The sequence below is a fragment of the Aptenodytes forsteri genome, unplaced genomic scaffold (assembly GCF_000699145.1).
Source record: "Aptenodytes forsteri isolate BGI_AS27 unplaced genomic scaffold, ASM69914v1 Scaffold280, whole genome shotgun sequence".
Lineage (NCBI taxonomy): Eukaryota > Metazoa > Chordata > Aves > Sphenisciformes > Spheniscidae > Aptenodytes > Aptenodytes forsteri.
The window spans coordinates 1,850,262-1,866,211 of NW_008796042.1; the positions used below are offsets into that span (position 1 = coordinate 1,850,262).

The 15,950-nt window shown below is 40.8% G+C and overlaps 1 protein-coding gene across 1 annotated transcript in view; it reads left to right on the top strand.

Annotated features, from left to right (window-relative positions):
- The window catches only part of ALK (anaplastic lymphoma receptor tyrosine kinase), a 245,971-nt gene that overhangs the window by 149,853 nt on the left and 80,168 nt on the right, over positions 1 to 15,950 (top strand). The window contains exon 5 of the mRNA XM_019473734.1: positions 14,439 to 14,570. Within this exon, the coding sequence (XP_019329279.1) occupies positions 14,439 to 14,570 (132 nt within the window). The remainder of the gene's footprint in view (positions 1 to 14,438; positions 14,571 to 15,950) is intronic.

Here is a 15,950-nt window from a genome sequence, read left to right on the forward strand (position 1 = left end):
TTCTTTACTGAAAGAGTGGTTAAACATTGGAACAGGCTGCCCAGGGAAGTGGTGGAGTCCCCATCCCTGGAGGTATTTAAAAGACGAGTAGATGAGGCACTTAGGGACATGGTTTAGTGGGCATGGTGGTGTTGGGTCAATGGTTGGACTCGATGATCTTAGAGGTCTTTTCCAACCTCAATGATTCTATGATTCTATGATCACAGATCAAGACCAAGCTGTGTTTACAAGTTTTCCCAAAGCTGCAAAGGTAATGGGAGTTAGCAGTCTGATGTTCCACAGTATGCCCTCTTTAAGAAAAGGAAAGGGAAATACTCCCTCTTCCATAAGTTGCTTTGCATGGAATAGTAAGAATATTATCATGTATCAGAAGTATCTCACATATTAGAATGACATTTTTTAAAAGTGACTAGAGCACAGCCACTGAGTTGCTCCTTTACCTTGTAGCACCACTGTATTGTGGCTTTGTTCCCCTAGTCTTTAAGCACATCACAAGAGTCTGTAAGATGTTTTAATGCAGCCCAGAGAGCAGCTGCCATTTGAAAATGAGACAGGTTAACATAAAATCCTTGAGTAGGTAAGAACTGTTGTTTTGGCCTCACCTGTCTGACTTTGCCTGAAATGAATTAGGGAGTACTTGCACATGCTGCTTCATCAGCGGATCAGGAAGGAAAGCAATCCTGAACAGATGGAGGCAATAACCTTTCCTGCCAATGCAGCTGGGAGAGGATGTCTGCCTGCAACCAAAGGGACTTACCTGTACCACAGCTCCAAATAACTCCAGGATCTCGTTACAGTCCAGTTTAACTCATTAGTGTTGATAACCGTGAGCTGAACTGTTGTTGCTAAGGCTAGAGCCTTGCACTGCCTGGGATATGTGGAGGGGAGTACCTTCACCTTGTGAATTTGTGACTGTATAGTTGAAAGTACTTGGGGTCTGTTGACTCATGGAGAGTAACACCTGCAGAAAAGCTTAAGAGGGGGACTCTGCCTTGTTTGCAGTAGTTGGGCCAAATACTTGTAACAGATCTCAGGGCCCTTCTGTGGCAGTTCTTGCTGCAGTTTCTTCAAGCAGCAGATCTGTATTGTATTGAGTATCAGCAGAACTCAGAGATGGCCATTTCTTGAAAGCACCTTTTTGGAGAAATAGATTACGTTTCTAAAGCATCTCTCCACCTTCAAATGCATGTCCACTAAAAAGAAGCTTGGGTCCAGACTTGGTACTGGTAGGTTTCTATTGCTATTTTCCACTACAATGAAAAGCAATTTCCACTTGAATTTTGGAAATCTGAGCAGTTATAATAGTATCAATTACTCCAGTGACAAAGTCTGGAAGTAATTTTGGTCAGAAATTGAAGTCTCTGTTTGTAATCTCATCCTGAAACTGTAATAGATACTCAGTGCTTCATCTATGGAAAATTTAATAACTTACACAGCATCAAACATTGTTTGACACCACATATACATTGCTGAGTGAAGTTAGTGATTTACAACATTGCATGTGAGATGTTAGTATCTAATTTACTGCATTAATCAGTGAACGCCAAATCAGTTTGCGGATTGCATGTAGATCAGTTTAATCTGTCTCCTTAATTGTCAGTGAAATTTTTAATGTTGAGTTTACATTAACTGTTTTCCATACTGCTTCTCACTGAGAAAGCAATAGCAGCGTAATACTTCCATAGTGCTCATGTGAAACTGTGCAGGCTTCATTGTTGTTTTTTACTACTCTCCAAATCTGAGGTTCCCTCAGTTAAATCTGTGTTTTGCTAATATTTGCACATTTTAATACATGCCAAATGGAGAGAATGTTGTCAGTCCTGTCAGTGCTAACATGGTAAAAAGTTGTCTCTTTGGTGCACTGAGTGAGTAGATTTCAGGGGACAGGACCAAGCTGAAATGACCCAGGGCTTACTCAGACAGATGCTGCATTAGCATGTGGTAATGATTCAAGTGATTCTGTCATCCTCCGTGCTTGTGATTAGCATTTAGTGTTACACTCAATATAGCCTTTCACTTGAGAGTCTCCATGTGTTACACAAGGGTAAGCAGCATCTCCATTTTTATTCTAGGTTTGTTAAAAATGCAACTAAGTGGGACAAAGCTATTCAAAATTCTGGTCAAACTTAGTAAGTGAACGTTTAGACACAAAAAAAAGTAAGGGAAGAAACTAGATTTTAACACCTTTTCCCTGGACTTCAGGGTTTTTTTATTTAAAACTATGTTAAAAGGCATAAAGGAAGGATGAAATACCTGAAATGAAACAAATTTTGAACAACAGCAAGTTTCCTGGAGCTAACCAATATTTTATTTCAGGTCAAATAAGATCTTTTGGAGTAATGCTGAGCAAACATTTTTCTTCTGCAGGGGACATTTTCATTTTAGATAGCTCTTAAAAATGAGATTTTTTTTTTTTCCTGTGCAAACAAAAATACGCTATTCACATAGTGCTAGTTCTAAACAATAGCAAGGCCACATATCCCCCACAAAGTGTTATTTCTTTCTGTCACAGGCAGCAAGATGGAAGCTTGAAAAAGTGAAGAGACTTATCCAAGGTCACAGCGTAAGAGACAGTTTGGAAATCCTGACTGTCAGATTCCTTATTTGATAGGCAGCATTTCTGAAGGTAGTTTGCTAGCAATTCAAGGCCCCTGCACACACAAATGGAGTGCTGGTTTGAAGTACCTCAAAAAACGATGCTAGGCTGCTGTGTTTTGGCTGTTTTGTGCTCAGTCCTTGGTTATTTAATTCTTTCTTCCTTTTGTTGGGTATTGGGAAAAGGATGCCAGGCTTTTTATTCCCAAGAATATCCTGGATGAGCTGGTAACTTAGTCATGGTCTACCTGGAAGAGGCCTAGTGACTGCTGTGAGATACCTTTCACTTCTACTTTTTGCTAGCAGAGATGAACAAAGTTGTCCAGAGACCTTCCCAGCAGGATTGTCACTGGACTGAACAGGAGAGGGAGGTAAAATGGACATAGGATGGATAAGTTCTCGCAGCGCGGAGAAAACTTGAATTGCTACTCTGTGATGAAACTGCTTCTCACACAAGGGGCTGGTAATTTGGATTTGTCACCCTATCTTTGCCAGCTCTTAGTTTGCTTAGCTGTCCTACTGTTCTGCTGAAAACGTTTCAGAGAATGCAGTGGCTGTTGCCCAGAAAGACCTGACTGCTGTGGACTCAGAGGCCTCTCAGCTTTCTGACTGTGTTACCACCTGTGGGACAGTGGATCACTGATTTTATCCATATTAGATGCTAGGGCAAGGCACTTCTATCATCTTTGTGATACCTCATTGACAGACTGTTTAAAATATTGCTCACTAAAAAGCAGCAGTAATTACCTGTGGGATGGGAATGAAGGGCATGGTCAAAGTAGAGTTGAGAGCCTTTACTGTAACTACTGCCACCTAAGAGTCCTGCTGCTGTTTATCAAGAAATCCTGGAAAAGGAGGCAAGGCATTTTTCCTGGTTTAAGTACAAATTCCAGGGCAGTTGATTTTGGTGATAGTATTTCACTAAACTTTCTGAATGTAGATTCCCCGTGCGCTATGGGTTACATTCCAGGCTTTGAGGTACTGCAGTGGTGAGTAGTTGGCCAGTGACATTCATTATAGCTGGGGAACTGCATCCACATCCCATTAAGTTAAAGCCCTGGGAGGGCTGGAAGTCAGGTATTTTAACTGTTCTCTCTGTAAAAAATATATGGTGGGTATCTAACACCTTTGCACTCAGTATAACTTAACTATACCACAGAGAGGACCATGGGCAGCTTAAGATGAACAGAAGTAAAATACAGAGCAACCAGTGGATCACAGTAAAAAACAGGAGAGTTTGTGTTCCCTAAGATGTCTGACCTCCCCAAGATGGCTGCTGCTCAGAGATAAGACTTGATGAAATGCCTACGAAAATTGATGTTAATCATTATTTGGTCTTTTAAATTGATACTTCAAGACCAAGTGTAGACACGTGTAAATGTAAAATACCTTTTAGGTCTCCCTTAGTCCATTTTTTGGCCAAAATAAAGTTTGGTGGTTCTTTTTTATTATTCAGTGTGTTTGTGCAGTTTGTGCTGTTGAGTGAGTCCGGTCCAGTTCAGCTTGTTAACTGTTACCCTCTCCTAAACTGATGTATTTCTTCCGCAACATCTCCTTTGAAACTGCGCCACAATCCAGTAGATCTTTGGTGGAGAGTATACAGAATTTCATTATTTCCTGAAATTGGTTTATATTTCTCTTTTCTTAGTTCCTTATAAGGAACTAATTGGTTTTTGATGCCAAGTCAGTCAGAATACTACGCATGTATGGCTGGGTTGGGTTCTGTATGTCATTTCCATGTGCTCTGCTCCTCCTTTCTGGACCTTCCCATAATTATTCACGTGTAGCGTACTACTCCTGTTTGCCACAAAACCAGACTAACCCCATTTCCTTTGCAGTGGGGCTAGCAACCCCTGTTTCATATTCTCTTTTTATTACTTGTTTTGTACCCAAATGTTTATGTTTGCTAGGTCTTGATGAAGAATGAGCAGTAAGCTGTGTGTCCTCCTACTTCTCTATTTTGTATAATGAATTGTTTTGCAGTTATAAAGGATTTAGTTATAAAGGATTTGTCTGCCAGGAAGAGGTACATTTGCATTGTATAAATAGATTTATCTAGAGTCAACAAGGTGTTAACGCTTTGCTGAAACCTACTCAGCTGGGAGGAGCATTTTACATAATAACAGCAGTAGTAAATTTGTGAGAATTTAATACTATTGCTGATGATAGTTAAGAGATTAATTAATGGCCAGCTGAATCAGTTAGCAAAATGGGGGGGAAGAAGGGGTGGAAGAACCTTGAAGGGGAGCTTGCACTCAACAGAAAGCCTATTGACAAAGTGGATATAAAGGAATATTTTGGGTTGGCATGCATTTTATGGTGCCAAATTTGAAGATGAGAACTATAAAAGAAATGGCTGTCAGTTCTGAGTACATGTGTAAAGTCTTCTGAGAGTTTGATTGCACAGTCTACTCATTGAAGGGTAAAGATCTTAAAGAAAACCTAGAGTCATAGAGACAGATGTAAGACATGTTCTGTCTCCTTGATCTGCCTTTACACATAGCAACTGTTTTATTAAGATTCCTATCACAGTATTAAAAATAATAAAAAGCCATTTTAATATTATTTAACATTTGTCTAGCTATTCTACTGTGGCTAGCAACCCACAGGCTTCTCATCCTCAGGGCATGGTAATTCTGAGTAATGATACTGGTCAACTCTTACAATTCTCTCTGCACCTCAGTATATGTTTGGGAAAGAGATCTTGCATGGAAAGCATTAACCAAAGTGTCTTTTAGCATGCCACAAGACAGTAGAGAGACTGCCTGAAACCTGGGTCGTCTTGGAATTGTAATGTCATCCTTTCTTGTGTTTTTTCCCTAATATCTTCAGTATGTACCTTGGCTTACACAGAGCTAATCACTGTGTTCTTCACTGACATCTGGGTTTTTTTCTGTAAGCATTCCCAATCCGTAAGTCTTCCACATGTTCAAGGGTTAGCAGAGATCCTCCGGCAGAGAGACAGGCTTGAGGAAGGAGTTCTTCTCCAGGCTTTTTTTGATGCTGAGGGCCGTTAACCTTCAGCAGCTTTGCTCCTGGGATAATTTTATTCAAGTGTAGCAAGGCCTTGAAGCACAGCCTGATACACAAGGGCAAAGAACTGCTACTTCTCTATCCCTTTGGACTGGCTTCAAAGCACTGAGATGTAGGCAGTTTTCAGTGCATTCAGCTGGAAGAGTCACCAGTGAGTCATAGCCTCCACCAACATACTAATGTTCAGGGATGTGTGGAGGTAGGGTAACACTGCAGTGTTTCTTTTTGCTTCCCTAGAACTGAAAGCTGGATAGCCTCCATCCACATTAAGTCCCTTCCAGTGGCAAAGCTGTTATGTGTCACCAGTACTATTGCTCTCCCTCGCAGCAAGTGCTCATGTGCAATTTCATTTTGCTTATGCTTTGAGTTTTTGAGGTATTCTTGCTCAGTTTTTGAACAAAGTGGAAATTAGCTCCTTGACAACAATTTGTTGCACTTAAACAACTACAGAGTTTTGCAGCGGTTAGCACAGTGCAGACGGGCACGACATGAAATTTTCTTCCCCAGCAAGCTTCTGCTTCTACCTGGAACAACTATTGCTCTTCCACTGTGGGGCCACTGCTTTGCACAGTAAACGTTTGGCTGTGATGTGAGGATGCATCCACTGCACCCTGCTGAAAGGGACCACATACGCATGCTCATGATTGTGCTGATTTGTGATATTCCACCCATCTCCCCCAGCAACTGATCTGCAGTAAGGCCATAAACCTTAATTTAATACTGCTGACAGCTAAAGAAGAGATACTGCTAGCTAAAGGAGAGATACTGCTTTAAACAGTTATAGAAGCAGAATTGCATTTTAGAAACGAAAAATATGATTCCTATCTAAAATGATGTTTGAATGCAATTAAGTGTCATACCTCTATTTGTGTTTTTCATGACAAGGCATACAAATGTACCTCTGACTGGTTTGGCAGTGCTAAAAGCGCGTGACAGAGATTACTGAGATGCAACTATTGCAGGGTTCAGAGAGAGGTTACATCTGACCTGTGTGGAATCAGCTCTTGATGAGCCAAGCAATCTTCTCCAGTCTCTCCTTTCTGTAGCTTATTTTCTTAGATCTGGCCAACTTCAGTCCAACTGGCAGAGGTTGGAACAGGAGTCAGAGAGTTAAGTCTGATTTGGGCAATTTACAGTCTCATTTCATTATTTGAAATTGGTTGGTGTGTGCCTTAGTTTCCTCATCTTTAAAATGTTAGTGATGTTTTTCTTTATGTGGTGTTTTTAAGAAACAAGAATGGGAAAAAAATTCACTATGTGCAGTGGCAGTGTTGGTTGTGCTTGGTATTGGGGAGCCTGAACAGGCAAAGATAAAATTCACTCGAGTAATTGAAAGTGGATTTGAACCCAGCCTTCTAGGAAGCAAAATGTGAAAAACTACATATATTTCCTATCTAATCAACTCTTACAGTTTACCCAAAAAGAGGCATGCGTGAAGTTTGGAAGCACTATTTTCATGACCTCCAGTAGGCTTGTTTTATTTCATACCCAGTTCCATGTCTGATGTTGAGAGTGGGCCTGTGTTAAATCTGCTCTTGTTATCTATAAATAAGCTTAGAGATCTTAACCAGCTCATGATTTTGTCAGTGTCCGCCGCATGTGGCAAGCAGCATTCATCTTCCAGTGAGCTACCAATCAGTCTGGCCAGTGTTCCCTGTGGGTAAGGTTGCTGGCTCATAACAGCTGGTCTCATAGCCTGTTCAGACCCAGAGAGATCTGATGGGAATGGCAGAGCTAATAATAGAAGTTGGACCTTTTTATTTTCCCTCTTCAAGGTTTGTATTTTGAAAAATTCACAAAATCACAGGAAAGTTTTTTTTGGTCTTTTTTTAACCAGTTGCTTACTGTTACAAATACAGTAATCACTGCTTTTAGGAGAGGTATGAAAGCTGGGGGGGGGAGGGAGGGGTGTTGTTATGTTGGTTTTTTTAATCTCACGAAGATGCAATGGTACCTGAGAGAAAAGGGAATCAAATAGCAAATGCAGTCTGGTATTGAAACAAGGGCAACAAAAAGCAACCAAAAGAAATGAGATTTGGGATTTTAACAAAATTACTCTATCCCATTGTATTGTTCTAAGTCAGGATGTTCATATTTAGGGATGAAAACCTTAAAGATCTGCTGTGTGAGATGAAATTAAAAAAAAGTCCAATGACTATGCATACACAGTGTTTCATAGGTATTTGGGAATACGTATTTTCCATCTCTTTGGCCCTTTTCAATTTTGTAGATACCACAGAATATGTAGGTACCACTGCATGCTGGAAAAATCACATTTCTTTTGTACAATTCGCTGCTGCTATTTACTTGCTTACTATTAATTTTTGGATGTGCTGTTGGAGCTGCTTATTGATTGGTAAGCAAATCACAGGAAAAATTACATATGTTACCATGAGCCCTAAAAAACCCAAAAAAGCAGCTAGATTTTTTGCAAGATTAATAGGGGAAAACATTATCATGTCATTTATTGCACTCAGCAATTATTTGCTGTCTCAGGAGCTATGAAGATAAATATTAGATCCTCAGTCAACTTCCCTAATTGAAAAATGAGAAAGTGTGAAATATAGCTAACTTTCTTATTCCACATTCTTATTTCATTATAGTTTTAAGGAAGCTAGTTGTTGCTGGAAATTCAGGAAATCTACATCACACCAACATTAATGTTGGGAAGTCATTCAATCAAAAGGTAGGAAAACTAACTAGACCTGGTCAAAAGCATTTCCAAGAGAACGCAGAGGGCCTGGCTAGTCTGAATGTTGTACGGCTCCGTAGAAAGTTCATGCTACTGAAACGTGGCAGTGAACAAGTGCCGGCTCCTCAGGTGTGCTGTGAGGCTTTCTTCAGTGTAAGCAATCATACTGGCATTAGGCAAGGCTGAAGGAGCAGATGTTTTAAAATTTGTATACTAAGCATAACATCCCTACTTTGAAGCAGCAGCAGCAGAAAGGGAGAGCGTGTTAGAACTGAGCTGGCTGAATTATTGACATGAGTGAGTTCCAAACGAGTAAGTTTCCACTTGAGTTTCCTTGCCCAACATTTTATCTTTGTCTGAATTCACATGTTTTCAGATTTGTTGGGTTTATGACAATATTTAGTTATGTGTTGAAACCTCTTAAGTCAGTATTTCCAACCTAGAATTGTTTTGAAACTTTTGTTCTGTGAGAAATTTGGGCATTTTTATTTTATGGTTAGATACATTTTGAAATGTTGGTATTTTCTGTGAAATTAAAATTCTGTTTGTACATGGCTCTAATGAGCAAGATTTCTCACCTTGGAGTAGCTTACTGTGGTAATGCTGCGCCCTTAGCACGGAGGGCAGGGGGTGCTCCCTCAGTGGGAATTTATTTACTGTCCTCTGTCCTGCCTTCATCAGATATATGGCCCTGTTCATTTTGTACCATAAATTATTCAAACTGCACTGTGAAGACAGTGTAAATAATTTCCTTACAGGTTTTTTCATGGCTCTGTTATCGTAACATCTTAGTTCCTTACAAATGTTAATGAAATGAACATCATAGAGCTCTTGTGATGAGTTTATTCCCATTTTACGTCCAGGAAGTTAAATAAGAAGATTAAAGACAATTTACATAACTGGAAAAATGGGCAAGCTTTCAGACATATACAAACATGGGCTGCTTTTTCTGCCTGTATCAGGCAGTCTAATAAAAAGAGATGGCCTCCTCCTACAAATGTGGCTTCACTTGCATCCTTAGGCAATGACAGCAACAGTAATGATGCTGTTACAAAGATTAAAGCCAGAAATTATGAAGCGTTGACTAATTTTGGCTGCCTGGTGTGAGAAACCTAGAGTCCAATCTTTTTTCAAAGCATTTTTTGAGGACATTGTGTTTTCCAAGTATCTCTTACCGGTCTCATTTGCAGCTGCGACCACTTGGCTTCTCTACTGATCTGAATACAGGTGTCCTGGGCTGGGTGGCTGGAAAATGAGGGCAGTGTAGATAGCTGTGAAAGTTTTGATTTATGTGATCTGCCCTATATCATGTTGGAGTTCAATGGCCATTTGCCAAGGATGGCTTCAGTTCCCTTTAACATGAACTTGTCTTTCTCTTCTTTCACTTTCCTACCTCCTTTATTTCATACCTTCCAACCTCTCTAGTGGTGGAAGCAGGGGTATTAATGACTTGTATCAATAGAAAATTTACTTTGTCCTGGAATATGGCTATCCTCAGCACCAAGTGAGCTATCAGCCTTCAAATGTCTGCACTGCTATAAGGCTGGAGGGTTGGAGATGAAGAGTGAGGAAAGGATGTGCCCATCAGAAATGGCGAGTCATAGAAAAATCAATAATCAGAAACTCCTCAGAATTCTCACTATCCTTTTATAGCTAGACAGCAGCTTTTTCTTGTTTCACACAACCTTTAAATCCCCCAAGTACTCTCTTTTTAAATATCTCTGAGTCAAGGCCTTGAACCCAAATCAAAGGAGGAGCAGATGAAATGGAGAAGTTAATGACAAATACTTGTGACAGATAAGCATTGTCAGTGAGGTTGCACAATCCATGATTTTTTTGTGGCGTTTAGTGGAGGAACGATGGACTGCAGCACTAGCCCATTAGAAAATATTATTTAAGAGGTGTAATTAGATAATAGGAAAATTTCTCTTTTTTTGAGGGGTAGCACATATGGTGAGATAAGCATGGTGGAGTTCCATGGGTAGGTTTTTCTTACTACATACATGTATTTAAAAATGAATGTTTTTCACCGTGTGTGCATACAGGGTCTTGCCCTGAAAACTGTTGGAGTCAATTCAGATGTGTCCAGCCAGACTCCTCAGGGACAGCCCAGAGAGCAGCTGCTTTTTGGTAAAACATTCACGAGGGTGCACATTCATCCCAGGTCTTTGCAATTGCTTGTTCATCTTTTTTTGCAGAGTAGAAATGACAGGAGTTTTTAACAACAACTGAGTACTGTCCTATTAAGCTCTCTTGTTTTAATGCGCGCTGAGTGGGAGGGCTTTACCTGACTGTTGGTCCCAAAAGCTTTCAGTAGCATTAAAAATTATGGCCTGGGAAGTTGAATGTAACACGTGAAGGTATAATTATGTTCAGCTTGATTAATCCTGCATGATAATTAGCAGTGTAGCCAGTTTACAAGATAACCCTTATCTTTGGAAATATCTGTAAGAATGTCAGTCTTCCCTCCCACTTGGCCAGCTGTGGTGGCAGTAAGGTGAAGGTTCCCATTTTGCACTGATCAAACATCGCAATCTTTCTGGCCATGTTCCTCAGAGACAGATATGCCAGAACTTGCCAGCGCACTTCGATTTCTTTGCTGATCAAGGGAGGGGGGAGGAGAGAAGAGGCAACCCAAGTCGGAGAAAATCTGCTGAGGAGTGAAATACATTCCCTTTGGCCCCACAGTCTGAGCAGTAAGTTGCTTACCCTGCGTTAGGCTGAGCCACATGATTTTCCCCTTTCATGCTGATCTGCTACATGGAAACTTAAGTCCAAAAGCATGGGCAGTCGAGAGCCCAGGCTGTCATTTGTGTCCAGGGTCTGGTACTGGATTTGAACACTGCCAAGGCTGGACTGTGTTCAGAAGCAGGACCTGTGAGGTACAAAGTCAGCACTTGTTCCCCAAGGAGTTGTTGGTTTCTCCTTTCAATTTAGAGCCTGAAATGCCATTTATTTAATGTTGCTGTTTAAATAATGATTTATAAGACTCCAAGCCAGCCATGGTACAGCTTAATGACTGCTATAATTTATGGATGCCACTGGCTACATAAACACTGCTGTAAATATAAAGGATGTCTCCCACAAATTTTGCGTTGATACTTATTTGATACCATTCATTTTCCTTTCCTTACATATCATCTGTGTGTGAGTTCAGGCCATTTGACTCAGTGATGCAGGTCATTCTGGCTCACCTTGCCAGGAGTGACTGGGGCTTGGAAATGAAAAGATCAAATGTCTATTTTTTTTACAAAATATTTTAATTAAAAATTAAGTTTCCTTGAGCTTGAATGCAAACATCTGCATCAGGTGGCCCATTAAAAGGGTCATTTGTATTTGGGCTTTCTTTGGCTATCTGTTTGGTTTACTAGTTAATCATCTCCTTTATCCCATTCATTTTGCCTTTGTGCATGCAGTAAGCAAGCAAACAGGAGACAGGAATAAATCATGCACTGTCACAGAGCCCAGCCATTCCCCGGGCTGCAGCTTTGCTATTTGTGCTCTAACCTATACAAGGAGCATGTGTATATGCGTGTAATGCAAATCTGAGCTAATTCAAGCCCCGTCTCCGCAGAGATGAATGAGTATGCAAATCTGCTGCTTTGTTTTGGAGGAAAAGCTCCTGGAATTGCTTGATGTCTAGTTGCAACTGACAGCTTTTAAATACCACAGTCAGTTGACTTCAGGAGATTTGTGTTCCTGGGCTGCAACAAAGACACCTGGGAAGATAGTAGGTGCTCTTGAATGCCTTGGTTCCATTATAATTAGTGTTAATGCAGTCATGTGCTTGGCAAACTGAGTGCCTTTACAAAGTTAAATGAATTGAGTAAACAGAAAAATTCCATTGCCTATGATAACCCCTCCTCTGAATCTCTGCATATCATATCCCAGCAGCTGCTGGGATAAAACACGGACATTGCTGAAAAGGTTGCAGATAAACTGAGTGGGACACAAGAGCTGGTAATAAATGTGGGCATTTCTTCAAAACCATCTGTGGGGTAATTCAGAGAGACAAAAGTTCTTCTGAGTTTGAGTAGGACTTCAGCTTTTTTAAGAGTGTCATGATGTTACTAACCTTATGGAAGTGCTCTGGGCCTTGTCTCTTAACTTTTCTTTAGGTGGTACTTCCAGCAACATGGTGCCATATAGATTCATTGCATAACCCTAGGAGAAGGGATCACCTACTGAGTTACCAAAGTCGCTTCTTACAGTTTTCTAGCATCCATTTGCACACTGACCTGAGCCTGCTGTGACTGGCTTGTGACATAAGAGCTTTGCTTCCGACACGGGGAAGGTTCTCAGCGATGTCTCTAAGAGTGCGTTTTTGCAAGGAGCATGGCAAGGCCAAGGAGGATATCTTCTCATTGCCTTAAACCCTTACCAAGGGGCCTGCAGAAATTGTCAGCAACCAGCTCTGAGTTACTTGGTCTATTTTTTCTGCAAAGCTCTCCCCTGTAGTCAGCCTTGACCTTGACTGAAATACAAGGGCACTGTGCAGCCTGTATGCGGCAAGCCAGAGTTGCTCTAAGGCAGTCAAAAAAATTGAGCTGACAGTAACACAGAGCACCCTTTTTGGGAGCTGGGGTCCTTTATTAAAAAGGTTTGGCATGTATTCCCCCCACTCCTGAATTGATTTGCTCCATAAAATAAGCTTGAAGAGAAATAGTGGTTGTTTTCCTACATGCTTCATTAATTTTTAGTTTTGGCAGGCAATATAAATAAAAGTATCAAGTGCACATCTAATTGAATCACCAGTGATTCCCAAGTCCCTGTAGTACCAGAGAACGTGATGTAGCTGTGCTGTTTAGCAAGCACAGATGAGTTAGGCAAACAATGGCTCACTCTGCCCAGAGGCTTTGGTTTAATCTTGAGCATTTACCCATTTAATATGAGACAGAGCAGGAGTTGTTGCAGTGGGGAATTCACAGCGCAGACCTCTTCGTACTTCTAGGCTTGCCTTCTGGGAGTAGTGAACTAGAAGCACATCTCTGCAGAGAGTCAGGAAGGTTTCGGTGAATTGAATCTACACCCAGATTTTTGTGGAAGGGGCTCTTGCACTTCTCAGGCTTGGCCTCCTCCATACGTACTGACTGTAGGATGTTGCTGAACTAAATCCTGCCCCTTCCAGGTGGCTGATCTAGAGCATGTGTCTCTTAGGACAAGTCCTTTTTTTTCTTTTTACTTTTTTTTTTTAAGGATCTCACTTTACTACAATCAAAGACCTCGGAATGAGAGAATTCCTACAGTAAGGAAAATCATACCCATCGGGCTGGATGATCTCTGACTTCTCAGCTGTCAAGGGAATCAAGGGTCTCCAGAAAAGGACGGTGCTAAGGGACAAGTACTTAAGATCATTTCTGAATGGATGATACTGGCCTCTGATTGTAGTGTTCAGTGACCTCATTTCATAAGAGTTGACTCATTTCCACATTGCCAGCCGCCTTTTGCTGCTTAGCATAGGAAAAATGAATTGGTGATTTTTGTGTCTTGGTAGATGTAGTCTGCTATGGGCTCCCTGACTCAAGGGGAGGGGAGTGCAGGATGCAGGAGCAGGAGTGGGTATAGAAGAGAAAGAAAACTACAAGCAGAGATCAGACTGTTTCCTCTGTTGCAGAGAGAATATGACAACGTGATACATCCAAGTCATAGGTAATACATGTTGACAGGTGTGTGCGATGAAAGCTTGTGTTCTTTCCAAACCATGTAGCCATGTCATTCCTGAGCTAGAGAGAGAGGATATCAGTCTTCAGGACTGTCAGTCTAGCAGTAAATTCACATACAATTAAAAATCTATCATGTGTATTGTGTTGTTCTTGAGAAGTACCACAGAGCAGGCTGCAGGATTTCAACCCTCTTTTCAAGGGTCAGAGATGCCTTCCAAGTTAAAACAGCAGAAATTCCTGTGGAACTGAAGTTCTCTGTTAGGTGGACCATTAGATATTTGACAAGATTAAACAGGTCAAACAAAATAAAATAATTACTTTATCAAGTAATTATTGGATTGAGGGGATTTCACAAGGTGTTCTCCCCTTCAGTGTTATCCAGGATCCTATGACCTGTTGGTTGAGAGGAAGGCAATTCAGTAATCTGAAGTGGTTTATGTTTTCTTTTTCTCTAGGATCTGCTTCTGGCTCAAAAATGGCTCTGGAGGGTTCCTTCAGCTGCTGGAATGGAACGGCGATCAGGCTGGGGCAGGCGTGTGACTTCATCAGGGACTGCGCCAAGGGAGAAGATGAAGGAGATATGTGCAGTGAGTAAATCCAAACCCCCAGGCTGCATCCTCCTTTTCCAAAAGCATTGATTGTTTTGACTTTTAATGCCTGAGACTTTAGCACTAATAGACTAATTTGGTACTATCAAAAGACCAGTATCCTCCATAACACCTGCAGTTTCTCTGGATGTCTGCCTGGAGCGGACCATTTGATATGTTCCTGTACCCGCCTGCATTAGTTCTGCAGCAGGTTCTTAAGATGCTCTTAGTGCTTCATCTCTTCCAAAGTCCTGATCAAAAATGCAAAGGAAGTATAGCCTGAATAGCTAGATGCCTTACAGAATTATGAAATGTGTAGTTTGTTAGAGCTTTTAATCAAAATGTAGCACAGCATGTGGCAGAAGGGAGAGGAAGGAGAAAAATTGTAAGATGAAAAATGAGTAGAGCCAGTAGCTTGTCTTTTGACCAACTCCTGTGTCTTTGTAATTCCTCTTGTATTCTATCCTCTCTTCAGCAGTCAGTAGTCTAATAAAATACAGCAGAAGATAGACAGCAACCTCAGTTTTCTGAAAACTCGCTGTGCCTAAATACTTTGTAATTGTGCTGCATAACCTAGATACTTTAGGACCTTCCTTTAACCGTCTTGAAGATGCCTTCTCTCTTTTTCTATACCTCTGCATGTTCTACCTCCAGCGTCTTCCCCTTTGCCAGTCTACAGATAGTTAGGAGTGGTGGATTGTCAGCCGTATGGTTATACACGTGGCAAATATATCAAGAAAAATAATCGTTGAGAGTTCATCATTTACCAATTTAAAGTGTATGTGTCACAGCTGATCTAGCCTATGGACTTTTGTCGACAGAGCTGCATTGATTTGGTATGCAAAAAATGTGTTCCCTGACCAAAATATCAGTTCCAGCAAAAGCCTTTGGAATAGAAGAGGAAATTATTCTCAATTTAGCTTTCATATGCGACAGCTAGAGCAGGTGAGAATCTGGGTAAGGTAATTCAAACAAGCTGTGTTGATATAGGTGATGTCTAGACTAACAGACCTTTGCTGTTTCTAGCATAAACTTAACAGAAGAGTGACACACAACCTCTAGCAAATTCCAGTTCTTTGCTGCTAACAAAGAAATACAGTAACAGATTTTATTGGTGTGGAGAACAGTGGTTTGACCTGGGATCATCTAGTAAACTAGTTGAAAGCTTGAAATTATATGCTTCTCCATCATGTTAGACGTTGTTACAATTTGAAAATATATTCATTAATGACACACACTCAGTGAACATGAAATTTGCTTTCATAGGAACAGTGTCATCACTGCGGACTTGCAGCTCCTTAGAACCAATAACGCTTCATATTAGTAGTTTTGAAACCTTCTTTTTGCCTAAGAGCTTTAAAACAGAGCTCTAAAACCTCA